The following is a 16295-nucleotide window of genomic DNA, read 5'->3' on the forward strand; positions in this document are numbered from 1 at the left end:
GTGACGGCACTTGCTTTGGTCCATTTATGTGCGCGCTTGGTAAGCTCGCGCAGAGGGCTCGCGGTAAATTCTGTGAGAGCAGAGCACAGCATCCGGAGGTTGTTGAAGGTGGGTGTGACTGACAGCATCTCTATAACCGAAAAAGTCCACAGGAATTATTTTTGTCGTTTGTAAGTAGGAATATGTCTGAATTTTAAACGTTATGAGGAGATGAGGGCAAAACGAGGTTAATCCTTGAATGGAGTCGGTAATTTTTCGACAGTATGGTCAATTTTCTTTCAACGTTTTTCGTTGTTTGTCGCTTATGTTAGCGCAGCACGTGAAAAACTAACGTGACAAGTGGGTTTTTTGTGGATGTCTTCGCCCTCGTGGGCATTTGCATTCATTTTGTAACATTTCAGGGACAAAATGAGACAGAAACGCCTATTGTTGTTGCTCTTTTTGTCTGCTGCTTGGCGGGCTGTTAGCCTATTGTATGGTAGGCGACACTGGCTCAGTTGGCACCGACAGCGATGAGGGTGGACTTTGAAGACTTCTTTTTTATGTTCGTGAAACTTGTGGGCTGCAGAGACATTTTCGAATTCCTTATTCATCGATTAATGCCGCCTGTGAGAAAATCTTTATTCGAGATTTTTTTTATTTTTTTTCGTGGCAGTGACCTGCCTTCAGTCTCTCTTTGTTTGCAGCTGCTCGTCACTGTGCTGCCAAAAGCGCCTTTGTTTGAGGGTGTTTGTTAAAGCTTTGAGCTAATGACACCAGCAGCCTCACAGAAACAAGGAATTTACATGAATTGCCCTTAATGTCATTGGCAGAATAGGACATTTGGACTTATTCAGTGAGCAGTTCTATAAAATGGCAACAGTGGGTGTCACAATGGATACCAAGGGGTGGGCTTTTTAAACTAAACCTCACTCAGATTGTGTCAAAGTAAGTTGTTTTTTTTTTTTTTACCCCTTTTTCCTGTTTTTTCTTTTTTCATGCTGCCTTCTAACGCCACATTTAGCTAGCTGATAGCTTTTTTTGAATTATTAGGGGAGGGGTCTTTTCATTGAATAAGCCCAACTGAATTTGGTCATGGTTCATCATTCACTCATCATTACCACTTGACTAAATGGAATGACAGATGTTTCTCACATTTACGAGGAATTACCTTTTTATTTTTTCCTGCAATTTTATTTGACAAGATGCCTGTTCAGTCGGCTGTTGTGGTACGTGTGTAGATGTGTGTGTCTGTGTTCCCCTCCCGCTGGTCCAACACATGGTGCAAGGAACAGGTGCTCCCTGATGATCATTTCCTCCCAGATATGCTCATCGCTCACTAATCTCATTTTTCTTGGTGCATATTTGCCTTCTAGCAAAGGCCGAGCCCAGGCCCTGCCTGCACCCCCCCACTGCCTGCCGTTACCCTGCCCGATCACAGCCTTTTGTTTCAGCTAAATGTGACTTGTCATTAACAGCCCTCACCGATGGGCAGGTTATTAAAAAGCCCTCCTCATTCCTGAAGCGGCTCGACTGCTGGTGGCTTAATCAGAATGTCACTGCTTCCTCATGTTGGAAGATAAACAATGTGCGTGTACAACATGACCGCCCTGAATGCCAGTACCATTTTTTTTTTTTCTTTTTTTCTTTTTGTGTGTGTGGATTGATGGGCGGTGGTTGCTTGCAGCTTTGCGTGTTGCCACAGGATGTCGCCAGTGAGACCTGTTTTAATCTTGGAGGGTTTCTTCGATAATGGTGTAAATCATCCACTAGACGTCAGTAATTCTAAAATCATCTGCTGATATGACTCTCTCTGATATTTCCCTCCTTTAGTTAAATTGACCTGAAGCAGTCTCTGAAGATGGCAGCCGCTGAAGGTGAACTATGTCTTACACTTTAATGCACTATGTTATTTCCTAATTTTTTTTTTTTACACTGTGCTTTCAAGTATTTAAACATGTTTTTAAATCTATTTTTTTTATTTTATTTTATTTTTTTTTACCTTGCATGTGTTCAGATATCCAGGTTAAGGAGCTCGACAAGCGTGCCTCCGGTCAGGCTTTTGAGGTCATCCTGGCTACTCCTGCCCCTGATGCCAAGGGCGAGTTTCCACTGTCTCCTCCCAAGAAGAAGGATGTTTCACTGGAGGAGATTCAGAGGAAGCTGGACGCTGCAGAGGAGAGACGCAAGGTAAAAAGATTACATATTTTGCGTGGGTTGGAATAATTAAAATCTGGTGGGCTATTTCAAGCATCTTATGTATTTTTAACCATCCTCTCCCAGAACCATGAAGCTGAGGTTCTGAAGCACTTAGCTGAGAAGCGTGAGCATGAAAAAGAAGTGCAACAGAAAGCCATGGAGGAGAACAACAACTTCAGCAAGATGGCAGAGGAGAAGCTCAACCAGAAGATGGAGGCTAACAAAGAGAACCGCACAGCAATTATGGCAGCGATGAATGAGAAATTTAAAGAGAAGGTCAGTAATTTCTTTTGACTCTATGGACATAAGACATGAGTACTATTAAGATACTAATCTTGTACTGTTTAACAGGACAAGAAATTGGAAGAGGTGCGAAAGAACAAGGAGACCAAAGACCCCAACTCAGAAGAAGGCACTTCGGAAAACTGAAGGTTACACACGGGGGATTGTATAGGGTTTTTTACGTATCCAAAGATTGATTTATTTTTTGTTCAGCCAGTATTTTTGTTGTGTTCACTGCCCACCTTTTTGAAGTAAATACAAGTTTCACTTTGTGAAGATATCAATTCTTCTGCTAAGTGTATTTGCGCTGGTTTTACATGTGGATCATCCTGCCCTCCCCCTCTTGTCTAATTCATCTGATTATGTAGCTTGTCAGTGCAGCTTCTGCCCTTTTTGAAAATTAGCAGTGTGTAACATACCCTTTTTGAGGAAGCATGTTTCTATGCATAGGTCTTTATTCCTACAGATTTCATAGTGCGTTTTGAAAATGTCCCTGTGAACCACACCTGTTCTCGGCACTTACTGTGTATTTAAAAAAAAAAAAAAGAAAAAAAAAAAAAAAAATTAAATAAAAAAAATCTCAAAGTAGCACAAGGTTTGATTTTTGGCATCTGCTGTTATACATACAAGTGTTTAGTGCAGCTTTGCTACCCAGATTCTGCTTGTTTACTCCTGCAAATCATGTTTTGTGCCGCTGCTGATTCTTTGCTTTTGTAAAAACACGGGGTTGTCCTCAAAGCACATGACTTCTTGCTGTATAGCTGTGAATTAACATGCCAGATATGGAGATGGATGTCATCTTGAACATTACTGAACAGGGTTCTACACATGGAATGCAGAAGAGCAATACACACTTTGGCATCTCAATAGATACAGTGACTAGTTGACTTGAACTGTTGTACTAAAACAAATAAAAATGGAACAAAGCACTCTTGCTGTTGAAACATTTTTGTCCTCTTCTGTTGTTTGCCCTGCTGTGGGAAGTGGGTACAATATGAAACAATGAAACCCAGAAGATAACTGTATTGAGGCCAGCCCAGGACACTGGTGACCTGTCCAGGGTTTACCTGCCTCTTGCCTTATGGTAGCTGGGATAGGCTCCAGCCCCCCTGCGACCCTGATAAGGAAAAGCAGAAGAGAATAGATGGATGTTTTGGAGCCTTAAATCAATTAAAGTGCACGAAACTTTAGCCTGTCTTCACAATGACTTGTTTAGTGTGCCACGTTTTGATGAACCTTTCAGATTTTAACAAATATAAGATGCTTAAATGTTTGCTCTTTGCTGTGTAAATGGTGGTAGACCTGGCTATGATTGACATTCTCCAATTGTAGGCAGAAGTAAAAATGCCTGTCCTTCTACACAAAAATACTGATGCTTTTGATTGCTTGAGAATCCAACATAATGCCTGCCCATCCCTCTTACCACTACAGTTTACTGTTGTGGAGCCTGGACCCTATTTCTGCAGTTAAAGGGCAACATGTAGGGTACAATTTAGACAAGAGCTAAAATCCTGTTAACAAACCTAACCCTTCTCTCAAACACAAATGAAGTTGAGTCCTAGACCATAAACTTTGTCTATATGAGATAATTATTTAATTTTTCTTCTAGACTGGTACTAGGTGTAGAGAGCTATAGACCAGTGTAAATTACATAAATAGCCATAATTGCAAATAGTCCATTACATGGTTCGGATTCAAACAAACCACAGTCTTTGTCTCCCTCTGCTGGTGGTTTGATTTAGTGTCTGGGTGTGTCAAATTAAATGTGACCTCATCCATGCTCATTACAAACCTTAGCTTTCATTGATACTTTCAACAGGTAGGCATGAGTTTGTTACTCTAATACTGAGTGCTCATCAGTATTACAGGTCTAAGAGTAGTGTAGCCCAAAGAAGGAAAAAAAAGCTTTCTTTTTAATTATATTTTTTCACTATCCTTTTTCTTAAAAAATGACCAGTGCGAATAATTAATCACCACGCTACCGGGTAATTAATTGAAATCTCAGTTCTAATGATATCTTTAACCCTCTGGTGTCTAAGTCATCATGAATGCTAATGCTACCCTAAGCATGTGTTTTGGATGCTTTTGGAAAAAAATGACATTAAATAAAACTAAATAAATAAAAAATAAAAACAATTCTAGATTCTGATTGCCCAGGGTTATAGTTAGGATTAAGGTTAGGGTTGCAGTTGTCAGCAACCTAACAGCAGCAACTTAGATGTTAGAGGGTTGTGATGCACAGCTGACAGTTTCTATAGGTCACCAACCAAAACTTAAAAACTAAAAAATAAAGGCAGTAAACATGTTTAAAAAAACTGTAGTTAACTCAACAAATTAACTGAAATCAAGGCATGAATAAACCAAACAAACCACAATTGAAACTATTGCGTACTTGCAAAAACTAACAGTCAGTTTTGCATAAAAATTAACAATCAAATCAACTAGTCAGAGGCGGCTTTGGTGCACATGTAATTATAATATATATAATAATTCCTTCTCTGGACATGTTAAATATTACGCCTGATAAATATAGCATATATTGTAAAAAAGTAAAATCAATAAAACCTAAACATTTCTAAATAAGAAAAACTAAACTGAAAAAAAAATCTAAAACTAAATGAAAAGAAAATTACAAAAGTGTATTAAGTGAGGAAAGAATCATCCTAATCTTAGGTTTAGATTGATGACCCTACTATGGAGGGGCCGCAAGTCAGATAGTCGTAATGTTGACCACAATAAATGGGGAGGGTTGTGTCACGAAGAGCGGGACCCTCCTAAATTAAATTTCTTTGCAAAATTAAACATTAGGATAATCAAGAATAGGATTTACTGCCTGGGTGAACAACAAACACCTCCGGTGCTGGTAGAAACTGTGCCACTGTTGAGTGATGACAAAGGACGAGGAGAGACAGCAAGAGAGAAGAAAGGCAGTTCAGAGGTGAGAACGGGGACGTTAAATGGGGGGAGTAGGACAGGTGAAGGGAGACAGCTGGCTTTTATGGAGCAAAGGAAGGCAGATATATTGTGTGTACAAGATACTAGGGAGAAAGAAGCAAGCCCAGGAGCGTTGGAGGTGGATTTAAACAGTTCTACCATGGTGTAGATAAGAAGTGGCATAAAATAAGGGGAATCTTGAAGTAAGATTATGTGAATAGTGATGTGGAGGTGAAGAGAGTATCACACAGAATCATGATTTTAAAGCTGGAAATTGAAGGTTTGATGATGCATGTTATAAGTGCCCCACAAATTGAATTTCAGTTAAAGAGAAAGACGAATTCAGGAGTAAGCTGGATGAGGTGGTAGAGAGTGTCCCCAGGCAGGAGAGACTCGTGATCGGAGCGGACTCTAAAGGAGGTCTAGGTGAAGGGAAAAGAGGTGATGAAGAGGTGTTGGGTAAGTGTTAAGAAGATAAATGTAGACAGATGGTAGTAGAGTATGCAAAAAAGATGGAAATGGATCAGATGAATAGCTACTAGATATCATCAGTGACAGCTTATTTACTCATGTTTACATGAGTAAATACAAAAATTGGAAAAAACAAAGTCACTGACATCTATCAGTCTGGAAAGGGTTACAAAACCATCTCTAAGACTTTGGGACTCCGGGAACCACAGTGAGAGCCATTATCCACAAATGGAGGAAATTTGGACAAGTGGTGAACCTTTCCAGGAGTGATTGGCCTACAAATTTACTCGCATTGACAAATCATCAACGAGGTCAAAAAAGAACCCAGAACAACATCTTAACAACTATAAGCCTCACTTGTCTCTGTAAAGGCAATTAAGGTTCAAGAAAGTCACTGGGCAAAAGTGGAATCCATGGGAGAGTTCCAAGGAGAAAAAGTGATGCTGACCAAAGAGAACAAAAAGACTGATCTCACATTTGCCAAAAAACAATGATCCCCAAGACTAATTGACAACTTGCTGTAATTGATGGAACCATGAATTCTGCTCTCTACCATAAAATCCTGAAGGAAAATATCCAGCCATTGGATTATGCAACAGGACAATCATCTGAAACATACCAGCAGTTCCACCTCTGAATGAAAAGAACAAAACAAAACAAGACAAAATGGAGGTTTAATTGGTGATTCTAAATTGCCCATAGGTGTGAAATGTTGTCTGTTGTTCCTGCGACAGACCACCTCTTGCCCAATGCCAGCTGGAATAGTCCACCTGAACTGGGAATCCTGAATAATGCAATGTCCATCCATCCATCCATCCATTCTCTTCTGCTTATCGGGTCTGAAGCCTATCCCAGCTACCACAGGGCGACAGGCAGGGCACACCCTAGATAGGTCCCCAGTCTGTTGCAGGGCTAAAACACAGAGACAGACAATCATTTGCACTCACATTCACACCTGTGGAACAGTGCTAACCATTGCGCCACTATGCTGCAGCAATAATGCAATGTAAAATAAAAAAATAATAAGAAACTAAAATTAAAACATTTTTTAATGTCTGGAATCTGCAAGTAAATAAAAATGAGTAAAATGTGTTTGTTCACAGTTCACATGTACTTTAATTTACATCAATAAAAACTGTATAACAAATGCTGTATAATATGCTGACTGTATCTAAATATAAGATAATTTTACAAGTGCAAAGCTTATAATTTAAATAGTTGAGAAAATATCATAATATCTATATAAACATAAAAAACTCCAATAAAATCTGACTGGCGTGCTCTTATGACTGAGGGTAGAGTTCTTAATACGTTGGCAGTTGTTGGTTTCAGTAATCACCCAAAGAGACCGCTAGATGGCAATCTTGTTCTTCTACTGCGCTTCTTTTCTCTCCCCCGCCAGTCCCCAAGCACTTGTTAAAATTAGGACTTCTTTCAAAATCTAACAATAAATTTATTTTGTTTTCTTTAAAAGCGTGCTATGGTTGAAAAATTGCATCAGGAAATGTTCCAGGCACCTCAATAAAATGTAATCAGCACTATTTAGTTGCACCTCTTACTCAGGAGCAAGTGACTACTTATTTCTCTACATATACTCAATGAATTTTAGCTTCTTTTACCCTGATGTGGAAGGATCTTTCTGTTTTTTACTTATGTAGACAAGACCCATGTAGACATCAACTGGTCAAGATCAACTGAGTAAAATTATATGATGCATGTCAGAAAGAATGATTTAATTCTCTTAATAAAAAGTTACATGATGCCAGCTGGAAAACCATCTGCCCAGTGAGGATTTTGAAATACAGCCCAAATCATTCAGAAAAGCACAGAGCAGACATTTTTATTTTTAAAATTTGCAATCCTTTTTGTATCAGCTGGACTGTTTCAAAGCTCAACAATGATTCATGCTTGTATATAGCAATATTGTATTTGCTTGGCCTTCAGTATGTAACAGAAATAAAAGCCTTTAAGTATGTGAGGCTATCTTGCCAGGCGCACCATCTTAGATAATCCTGATGTAAATGACTCATCATCATTTATATCAGGATTGGGGGTGGGGTAGGTTTGGTCCACGCGCAGCTTTCAGCCACTGCATATAAAGTTTATTTGACTTTAAAACACAATAATGTACCGTAATTACAGCCAACTCAAGGGAACCTCCGAGGTCTGATTATGGCAGCTGTAACATTTATTAAAGTCAGAAACATCTTGCTATAAAACAGTAATATCTCTTTAATGCTGTTGTTTGCCTGTTTCACAACAATTCTGTAGAAAGTTTCATTTCAAAAAGAATAAATGAAAGCTCATCAGTCAGCAAGTATACTTTACCTACAGCCAAGCCTCCTGCGATATAACTAGCTGCACATGAAAATTAAATTTGTCTTTACAGCTCCACCACTTTTTCATAACATTGGCTCAGCACAGGCTGAGGTTACACACCTCATTTCGGTTCAGTGACTTTCTGAAGCCTTTGTTCGGTGTCTGAGTCCGCATCTTTGCTTGTGTGTGGATTCAAAAACCAAAATTACTATGCAAATTACGCTCTTTGAACAGAAACAGTCTCCAGTCTTGAGTTCTGTGTTAGCTAGCTTGTTAGCTTGCAGATAGCGTGGAAGGAGTCACGTGTATATAAACATTAGCTACAATTACGACTTCATTTAAAATCTAACAATAAAAGAATCTTTATTCCCCTCCAAAAGCCTACTTCGGGTGGAAACTGCTTCAGGACAGTTTGTGCTTGCAGTGCAGAACAAAAGCTCTAGGTTGTTAAGTTTTGGCCCACCAAAAGTTAACAACCTGACCTGATATGCAGCCTGGATTCAAAGTTGCAAAGGGTCCACCAGCCTTGATTGTGAGAGGAGTGCTGAGTGGTGAATACTTGTCACTCCCTGATCAAAAATATAGTAGTAGTATGATAGAAATGTTGATTTTTCACAATGGATCCACACACAAAAAAAGAAAAAATCAAAAAGCCTTCTCTTTTATCATTACAGCACAGTCTGGGCAATGGGCTACCAGACCTTATTTTTACACACTGATTTCATACAGTTTAAGCCCAAAGAGTTGTCCTGATACATAAAATTTTTTATAATGGAGAAAAATACTGACAACCACCACTGCTACCTCCCAGCCTCCTAGTAGATACACCTACATCCTACATTGTCTTCTTTTCAAGTTATCGCATTCACAATAATTTCAGAAAACGTACTCTGACCTTGAGGTTGAGGTCACCGAGATTCAGACTTGTCCTAGAAATTTAGAAGACACACACCAACCACCTACCCACCTGCCCACCTGGCAGGTGACGACAACACCCCGTTAGCGTTTTGCAGGAATACTATTGAAATTACATGTCTTTTCTTATATTAAGACATCTTAACTAAATATGTAGTTAAGCTTTTTTTCATTGACAGAAAGGGCAGCTTGACTGGTCCAGCCCACTGAAGATCAAAATGGGCTGAGTTTGATATCCCTGCTCTAGATTATCAACAAACTATTGGGCTGTTTAAAGCTGCTGCCTCAGCTGACATATGACCTCACTGGTCAAATGCTGGTCAAGATCTGTACAATTCCCATCAAACTAACGAAAATGACCCCCTGTTGAGTCCTCAGACAGTAACCAGCTAAGCACACGCTGGGCGTAATGTAGGTGACAATCAAGGTGTCACCACGAAACTTGGCAGTTGGCTGCAATTTGCCTCTGCTGTTCGCGACAGCACTAAGGGGTGACAAATTAAATATCATGCCTGTTAAAAGTCCTTGTAGGAGAACTCATTCTCCATGCTTGATTTATTCCACTGTATCACTCAGAAAAGAGTGATTACAAAAAACTCTATTGAGGCTCGTCAGTGTTCAAGAAAGGCGAAGTGTGTGGGTTAAAAAGTGAAATGAACCATTAACATTTCCAACCGTGGCGTTTTAGCATGACTAGCCCACTCTGTAGCCAAATGCCCTGTTATAACCCTCTGTGATCCAACTTTGTTATCACAGCAGGAGCGACCTAAGAAAACCTGCTGCACGACAGTTCAGTAATGCTCTGTGTGCACAAGAGCTTGGATAATTACACAGCATGAACGCACTGCTCTTAGTGTTAAATACACACATTGTTAGCTCCACAAACCTTGTGTAAAAATTGGCTTTAATTGGCAAAACACTCCAGGCCTATATTTTTAATGATTTTACTCTTTTAAACACAGTTTTGACAGTTTTGACTTTTTATGACTCACTGCTTATTGAACAGAGCCTGAAGAGAAGCGCAATCACATATATTTACTGCAAACAACCCTTGCTTTACTTTTCCCTGCTCATCTTAAAGTAAGTACCTAACAATTGTCTATCTTTTGGTTGTTATTTGCTTTATCTCAGGGTTCCTGTCAGGTCTGGTTTATGACCCCTTTATTGTTTTTTTTTTTACACCTAATAGTCAGGTAGTCATATTCTATGAAAATGTCTTCTGTGTTCTGAAAAACCAGCGTCAAATGCAGTTTTGTTATAAAGGACTCCATATAGTCCTGCTTCTATAGTAATTATGAGGGTAAGTAGCACTTAGTGTGTGTTAACACGATGCCACAGTCCTTCCATGAGTGGATGCAAAGAATTAAGGTACAGTGGTCCCTCACTATAACGCGGCTCAAACTGTATGTTTGCAAGTTTTTTCCCGAACAAACACAACAATGTCGACAAAACGTTTTGCACCGCCAAAGGAAAGGCAGAAGAAGATGCTAACCATCGCACACAAAGTTGGACTTCTGGAAATGGTAAAGGAAGGTAGAAGTTACCGTATTTTTTGGACCATAAGGCGCACCGATTATAAGGCACATTAAGTGAAACAAAACAGTCAGATAAGTCAAACTTTACTCAAATCATTCTTCTTGCTTCCTCCACTTCTGTAGCATTGATTAATTAATGTTGAATTCACTCGCAGTGCTCTATTCCCATGTTTTGGACCTGAAAACAGGGTTTGATCTTTGCTTCATTCGATAATACTGGACTTATTTTTCTACAAAGGTTTGAACTTTGAGAGTGTTTAAATAAGAGAGCAAAGTGTGAAAATGTTCATGCCTGTCTTAGAAAAGTCTGTAAAGTGTGTAGTGAGGGGTTTTTACAGCCTTAAAACATCTGTAATAATTGTAAACAATAAAGCTAAAGCTGGCTACTTGGTGGATTTCACCTATCACGGGTTATTTTTAGAGTGTAACTCACGCGATACCACTGTATTGCAATGGTCCAGTCAAACTCCAGACCGTAACGCAGCTGGAATGCTGTGATGGGACCTTAAGGCTACTGTGCAAACAGTGAATATCCACAAATCCTAATAAGGAACTGAAGCAACATCTGAAATGATTTGATAGACTGATACTTGAAACTAAGTCATACAGAAAACAATTATTTCCAGTTATTGCTGTTAAAGTCAGTTCTACAAGCTGTAGTAGAACCTGTGAAAACGTGGTTTACCTACCATGCTGAATAACTTTCTGGATAGGGACAAAATGTTAACACTGAGCAATGGCTTGAACCCTCACCACTTAGCTTCTAGCTTCATGATATTGGTGGTGTGCATGGCTTTAACGCATTTGGCTGACTAGCATTCTGAATCACAGCTCAGAAGCATTGAGAAGACTGCAGCCAAGCCAATGGGCATTGTGAGGATCTGCTTTGAGCTAAGTACCAGTTAGCATGCCATCTTGCTCACAGTCACAATCCTAATCTCGGCTGGCTTTAGCTATTGGCTCAGACCACCCATGTAGGTGTCTTGCTCACCCAATCAGAAGAAAAATCTGTTTTGCTTTTTTTGAACTGATGGAAAAAGTAGCACAGAAAACATAGCATCATTTTTATCTTCTGATTGGATAGGCAGCCGGCAGTTGTGGCTAAAAGTTTTGATTTATTTGCCAATTAAAGTTTTTCAAACTAATCAAACAGTTATGATTGTTCTTCACAAGATCATATAAATATATTTATATAAATAAAAACACTTAGACTGTGCGCCTTCATTAACTATTCCACTAGTGTTGTGTTACGGTGTTGAACTATTCATAATATTGTGGTGTACTTGTCTGACAGGGGCCGCAACAAATGAGCTAATAAGCTCCTGATCTTATGAGCAATTTTATGTTTCTTCTGGAGATACTCTTAGATTTACTTGTGAACTAGAGGGTGAGATATTTGTTAAAGACGTTACATTTTGTTTCATTAAATATCAATTTTACACATTGTTTATTTTCATCTTGGTGTTCATGCAAGTAGTCTAAAGACATTGATTGTCAGTATTTGTTACTGCTCACTGCTCTTCTCCAACTGGTAGCTGTACGTTGAAGATAAATAGAAGGGAACTATGCCTTGGAAGAAAGCATGAAAACTAAACTGAGGGGAGCAGAAAAACACCTTATAATTTTTTAAGATTGCTTGAAGCAATCCATACATCTATGGTCTATCTAGCATATTTTGTTAAAAGATGCTTCTGCTTGCTGAATTTAGAAGCTAGTTATGTGCTGAACTAAAACAGATGGTTGTTTTAGTTAAAGCCGGGTTGCTACATGTATATAAATATTTAACAGCAGAACTGGGTTAATTGTTTAGTTAGTAGTTTAGTGAAATACTCTAAACTACATTTACCAGGTACGTAAATACGCTATTTACCTTAAACTTTCAAATACTGCAGTATCTGTATGTGAAAGGGAATGTAATGATGTTAGAAAATCCCATATTGATGGCTGGCAACAGTCTTCCAGCAATCAACACTCCCTGTACAAAACAGATAAAGTTTAAATACAACAATTAACTAATAACAAAGATTAAAGTGTTGCATAAAATATTAATAAAAAATAAAATAAATAAAATTAAAATAATGTTTATCTACCACTGATTTTTAGTCTCCTGGGAGTCCTTTTTTTTTTTTTAAATCACTGAAGTGACTTCTAAGTGTGTTACCTAATGATATGACATTCAAATTTTGAGGAAGTACACTGAAGTGTGATTTGCCCTGCATAAGGAGATCCAAAGAGTCCGTCCCTATTATTTCACAAACTACAACAAAATCCTTCCAAAAGATATTCCTTAATTTAGTGTTGGAAAGTGCTACCTCCCATAGCTATCCAACTAAATTTAGAACTGGTTACTGAAAAGGGCATAGTGTGTGATTCATATCATTTTGTAACACACCCCAAGCTCTGTATAAGGAGGAACTGTTATCCTGGCAGAGATCAGTGCCATCAATATAGAAATGTTTCATCACAGAATAAAGGTGATTGCTCAAATGAACTTTGTACTGATTTGAAATGATTCTTCCCTCCAAGGACGCACATGGAGCCAAGGTTTTGACCTCTGCATTTAAATCGCATTTCATGCAAAATTTAACAACTTGTTTTTTCCATTGAACAAAGCCAATAATTACCTCTGCCATGTGAAAGTCTTATCTTTTTTTTCATTTGATCCCCGCCCCCTCATCCCAGTCATTTGTATTTATTCAAATGGTTCCACACTGAAATCAGAGCAAAGAAGAGTGATGTTCTGGCCAGTATCTCCATGAGTAAACATAATGCAGAATGAGTTTGAGTTTATCCTGACATCATCTTAATGAAAATGTCTGCGGGGAAACAACAAATAGGGTTAGGTTGAGGCTGGAACTACAGGGAGTGTGAGGCAGCAAGGGATAAGGTGAGTGGAGTGGGGGTCAGTAGAGACCTATTAAGGAGGGGAAACACAGATCTGCAGAGGTGATGGGTAAGAACGAGATAAAGCCAGGCTGGGGTGAAATGATGATGATGATGATCTCAGATGTGAAAAAACTATTACAAGGCTGACTGAATTTTTAATATAGCAAAGAGTTGTTGTTAATATAAACCGACAGGTGGTTGACCATGTGTAGCGATAACAGAGGGGAGGTTAGGCTGCTTGGTGATATCAGCTGGGGGTTGAGTGATGTTAGGGTTTTAAGGGAGATAGTGACACAGATTAGAACATTTGGAGCTACCACTAAGTGAAGTGATGTTCTGGCTGTAATTCCACATTAAGGAATTTTTCCTCTTTCATGTAATGGTTCCAGGGAACCGGTTTGTTCTCAAGGTGCTACAGATTCAGATAAAGAAGCAATTATATGTGGAGCCATTGAACATTCAGTTACAATCAGAAATTTGGACACATTCATTTACAGGGTTTTCCTTCTAGGAAATAATGAAACAACGTGTGAAACAAGCCCGAAACCATCATTCCCATTACAGATGGAATGGCTTTCAGCTCATAGAATGTCCTGGCCTTATTCAAATTTAACTGCAGGGGTATCTTGCTTTCTTGATTCATTTGAGATCCTCATCTGTGTACCTAAAATGAACCCTAGTCTCAAAAACGAAGAAATGCAGAAGTGCTAAAACTTGCACTTCCTGGAGCAGCCAGTCTAAGGCTGGCTCCTAAAGTGAGTCAATTCCCATAGATTCCCATGTTAACAAGTGTCCCAAGTTAACAACATTGGAATTCATGGATACAACCTTGTACGAAACTGTTTTAGTTCCTATGGATATTTTTTGGAGGCATTTGGATAGCAGTAAGGCTTAAAGTTTCAACTGACAAGTATGCCAACAGTGGCAGCTATAGACAGCAATTACTTTAAGACACAAACATCAGTCAAGTTTCTTCAAATACACTTGCAAAGTAATCGCTTCTACCAGAGAAAGGGACTTCTACCAAGAAGAGGAGAACCTAGAGGAGGACCAACAAAATGAGCTGAGATTAAAGCAGTGGCCCAAATTCAGGGTCTGTGGTTTCCTGGTTTCAGCATCATTGATAAGAACAAGTGTGATAGAGTGCTGCATCACATGATGTACTGTTATTGTACCCTCAGTATTGGGTAATTATTTGTATCCTTGTTGTTTGTACCAAGACCATTTTCTATTCATCCATCCATTCGATCCGCTTATTCTTTTTCAGGGCGCATGGGGGCGCTGGAGCCTATCCCAGCTGCCTTCGGGCCAGAGGTACACCCTGGACAGGTCGCCAGTTTGTAGCAGGGCTAGCACATAGACAAAGACAACCAATTGCACTCATATTCACTCCTTTGGGCCATTTAGTGTTTCCAATTAACCTATCCCCACTAAGTGCATGTCTTTGGACTGTGGGAGGAAGGCAGAGTACCCGGGGAGAACCCACGCAAACACGGGGAGAACATGCAAACTCCACCGACCTGATGGTGGAATTGATCTCGGGACCTTCTTGCTAGGCCACAGTGCTAACCACCATGGCACCATGCTGCTGATAATTTTCTACCTTCATGTAATGGTACAAAAATGACCACTGTTATTTAACTCTCAAATCTATGAGAAAAATGTATATGTTATATAAGTATTTTAAATACCAGTACATTTACTAATGCTAATGAAAAGAAGATATTGGGTCCCCTTTAACCCCTGCTGTTCTACCACTTTCTGTAAAACTTATACAGTTTACTAGGTCAATCTTAGTGCATGGCTTGCCTCAGCATTGTAGCCACAGGGGTGACTACAACCTCTGACTGACCTTTAGTCAATATAAATGTAATTTTAGCACAATCCAAACATTACTCTTACCAAGTAGTTAACATTTTCTTCTCTCCAGGCCTTGGAAAGCGCAGTGCCAAATAATTTGAAATGACTAAATATTCATTTTGCACAGGGTTCAGTTTTCATTTGAAATTCCTCCAATTTCTTTTGTTGTGTAGAAACAAAAATGCGTAGAAATTTTTGGACTGCTTTCCACTCATTGCTTTGTGAAACACCTGTATTTTGGAATTTGAACCAAGGTATCTTTCATTTAACCGAGTGAACACTGATTACTGAGTCAACAAAGAGTGGCTGTAAATCATTGAGGTGTTGTGAGTCTAAAACAGAATGAAACATAATGCAAATGCCACTTCTTTTAATAAAACATATAAGTACTGTGTGAAAAAGCATAACGTCATTTTAATACCAGATGCTCCTTTTTACAATCAAAGCTGTCGCTGTTACTGTCTGGAAAATAATAATAACTCAGGATCTGGCCATTTTCATGTCAAAAGTTTCAATTATTCAGCTTTCCCTCTCACAGTGTTCTTCTTGTCAAGATTATAAAAGCCTTTAGAAGCGTGATCTGAAGTCTCCGCTGACAGATTAATGAAATTGTTTTCTCATAGTTAACTGTCCTCAATGGGTAAATCAAAGGACCTCTGCACTGCTCTTTATGGGCATTTTCAGGCATGTTTCACCTGTGTACAGTACCCCAGTCAGCAAAGTAACAACAAGCAAACAGCTGTCAAGGCCACTGACTCTGACTTTGCTTTGTGTTGTCAGCTCTGTGTTCAAACGTATAAAATAAAGATCATATGTGTCTAAATTAGCATAGGTATTTGTGTCAGTGTGTGGGCCTGTAGCTTAAGATTGTTCACTGGTAATCATGGGACAAGGAATTTCAGGCCATGTTATGCA

At 39.1% G+C, this 16295-nt stretch overlaps 1 protein-coding gene across 2 annotated transcripts; it reads left to right on the top strand.

Annotated features, from left to right (window-relative positions):
• On the top strand, positions 1-3391 carry LOC100709328 (stathmin). Of its 2 annotated transcripts, none has more exons than XM_003443747.5 (5): positions 1-108; positions 1813-1856; positions 1997-2169; positions 2263-2454; positions 2530-3391. In XM_003443747.5, the coding sequence occupies exons 2-5, from the start codon at positions 1841-1843 to the stop codon at positions 2605-2607; spliced, it is 459 nt and encodes a 152-aa protein (XP_003443795.1). In that variant the 5' UTR covers positions 1-108; positions 1813-1840; the 3' UTR covers positions 2608-3391. The 2 variants fall into 2 exon arrangements, with proteins under 2 accessions (XP_003443795.1, XP_005450760.1); XM_005450703.4 differs by having other exon boundaries at positions 71-170.
• The last annotated feature ends 12904 nt before the right edge of the window (positions 3392-16295 follow it).

This window comes from Oreochromis niloticus, linkage group LG22, assembly GCF_001858045.2.
Source record: "Oreochromis niloticus isolate F11D_XX linkage group LG22, O_niloticus_UMD_NMBU, whole genome shotgun sequence".
NCBI lineage: Eukaryota > Metazoa > Chordata > Actinopteri > Cichliformes > Cichlidae > Oreochromis > Oreochromis niloticus.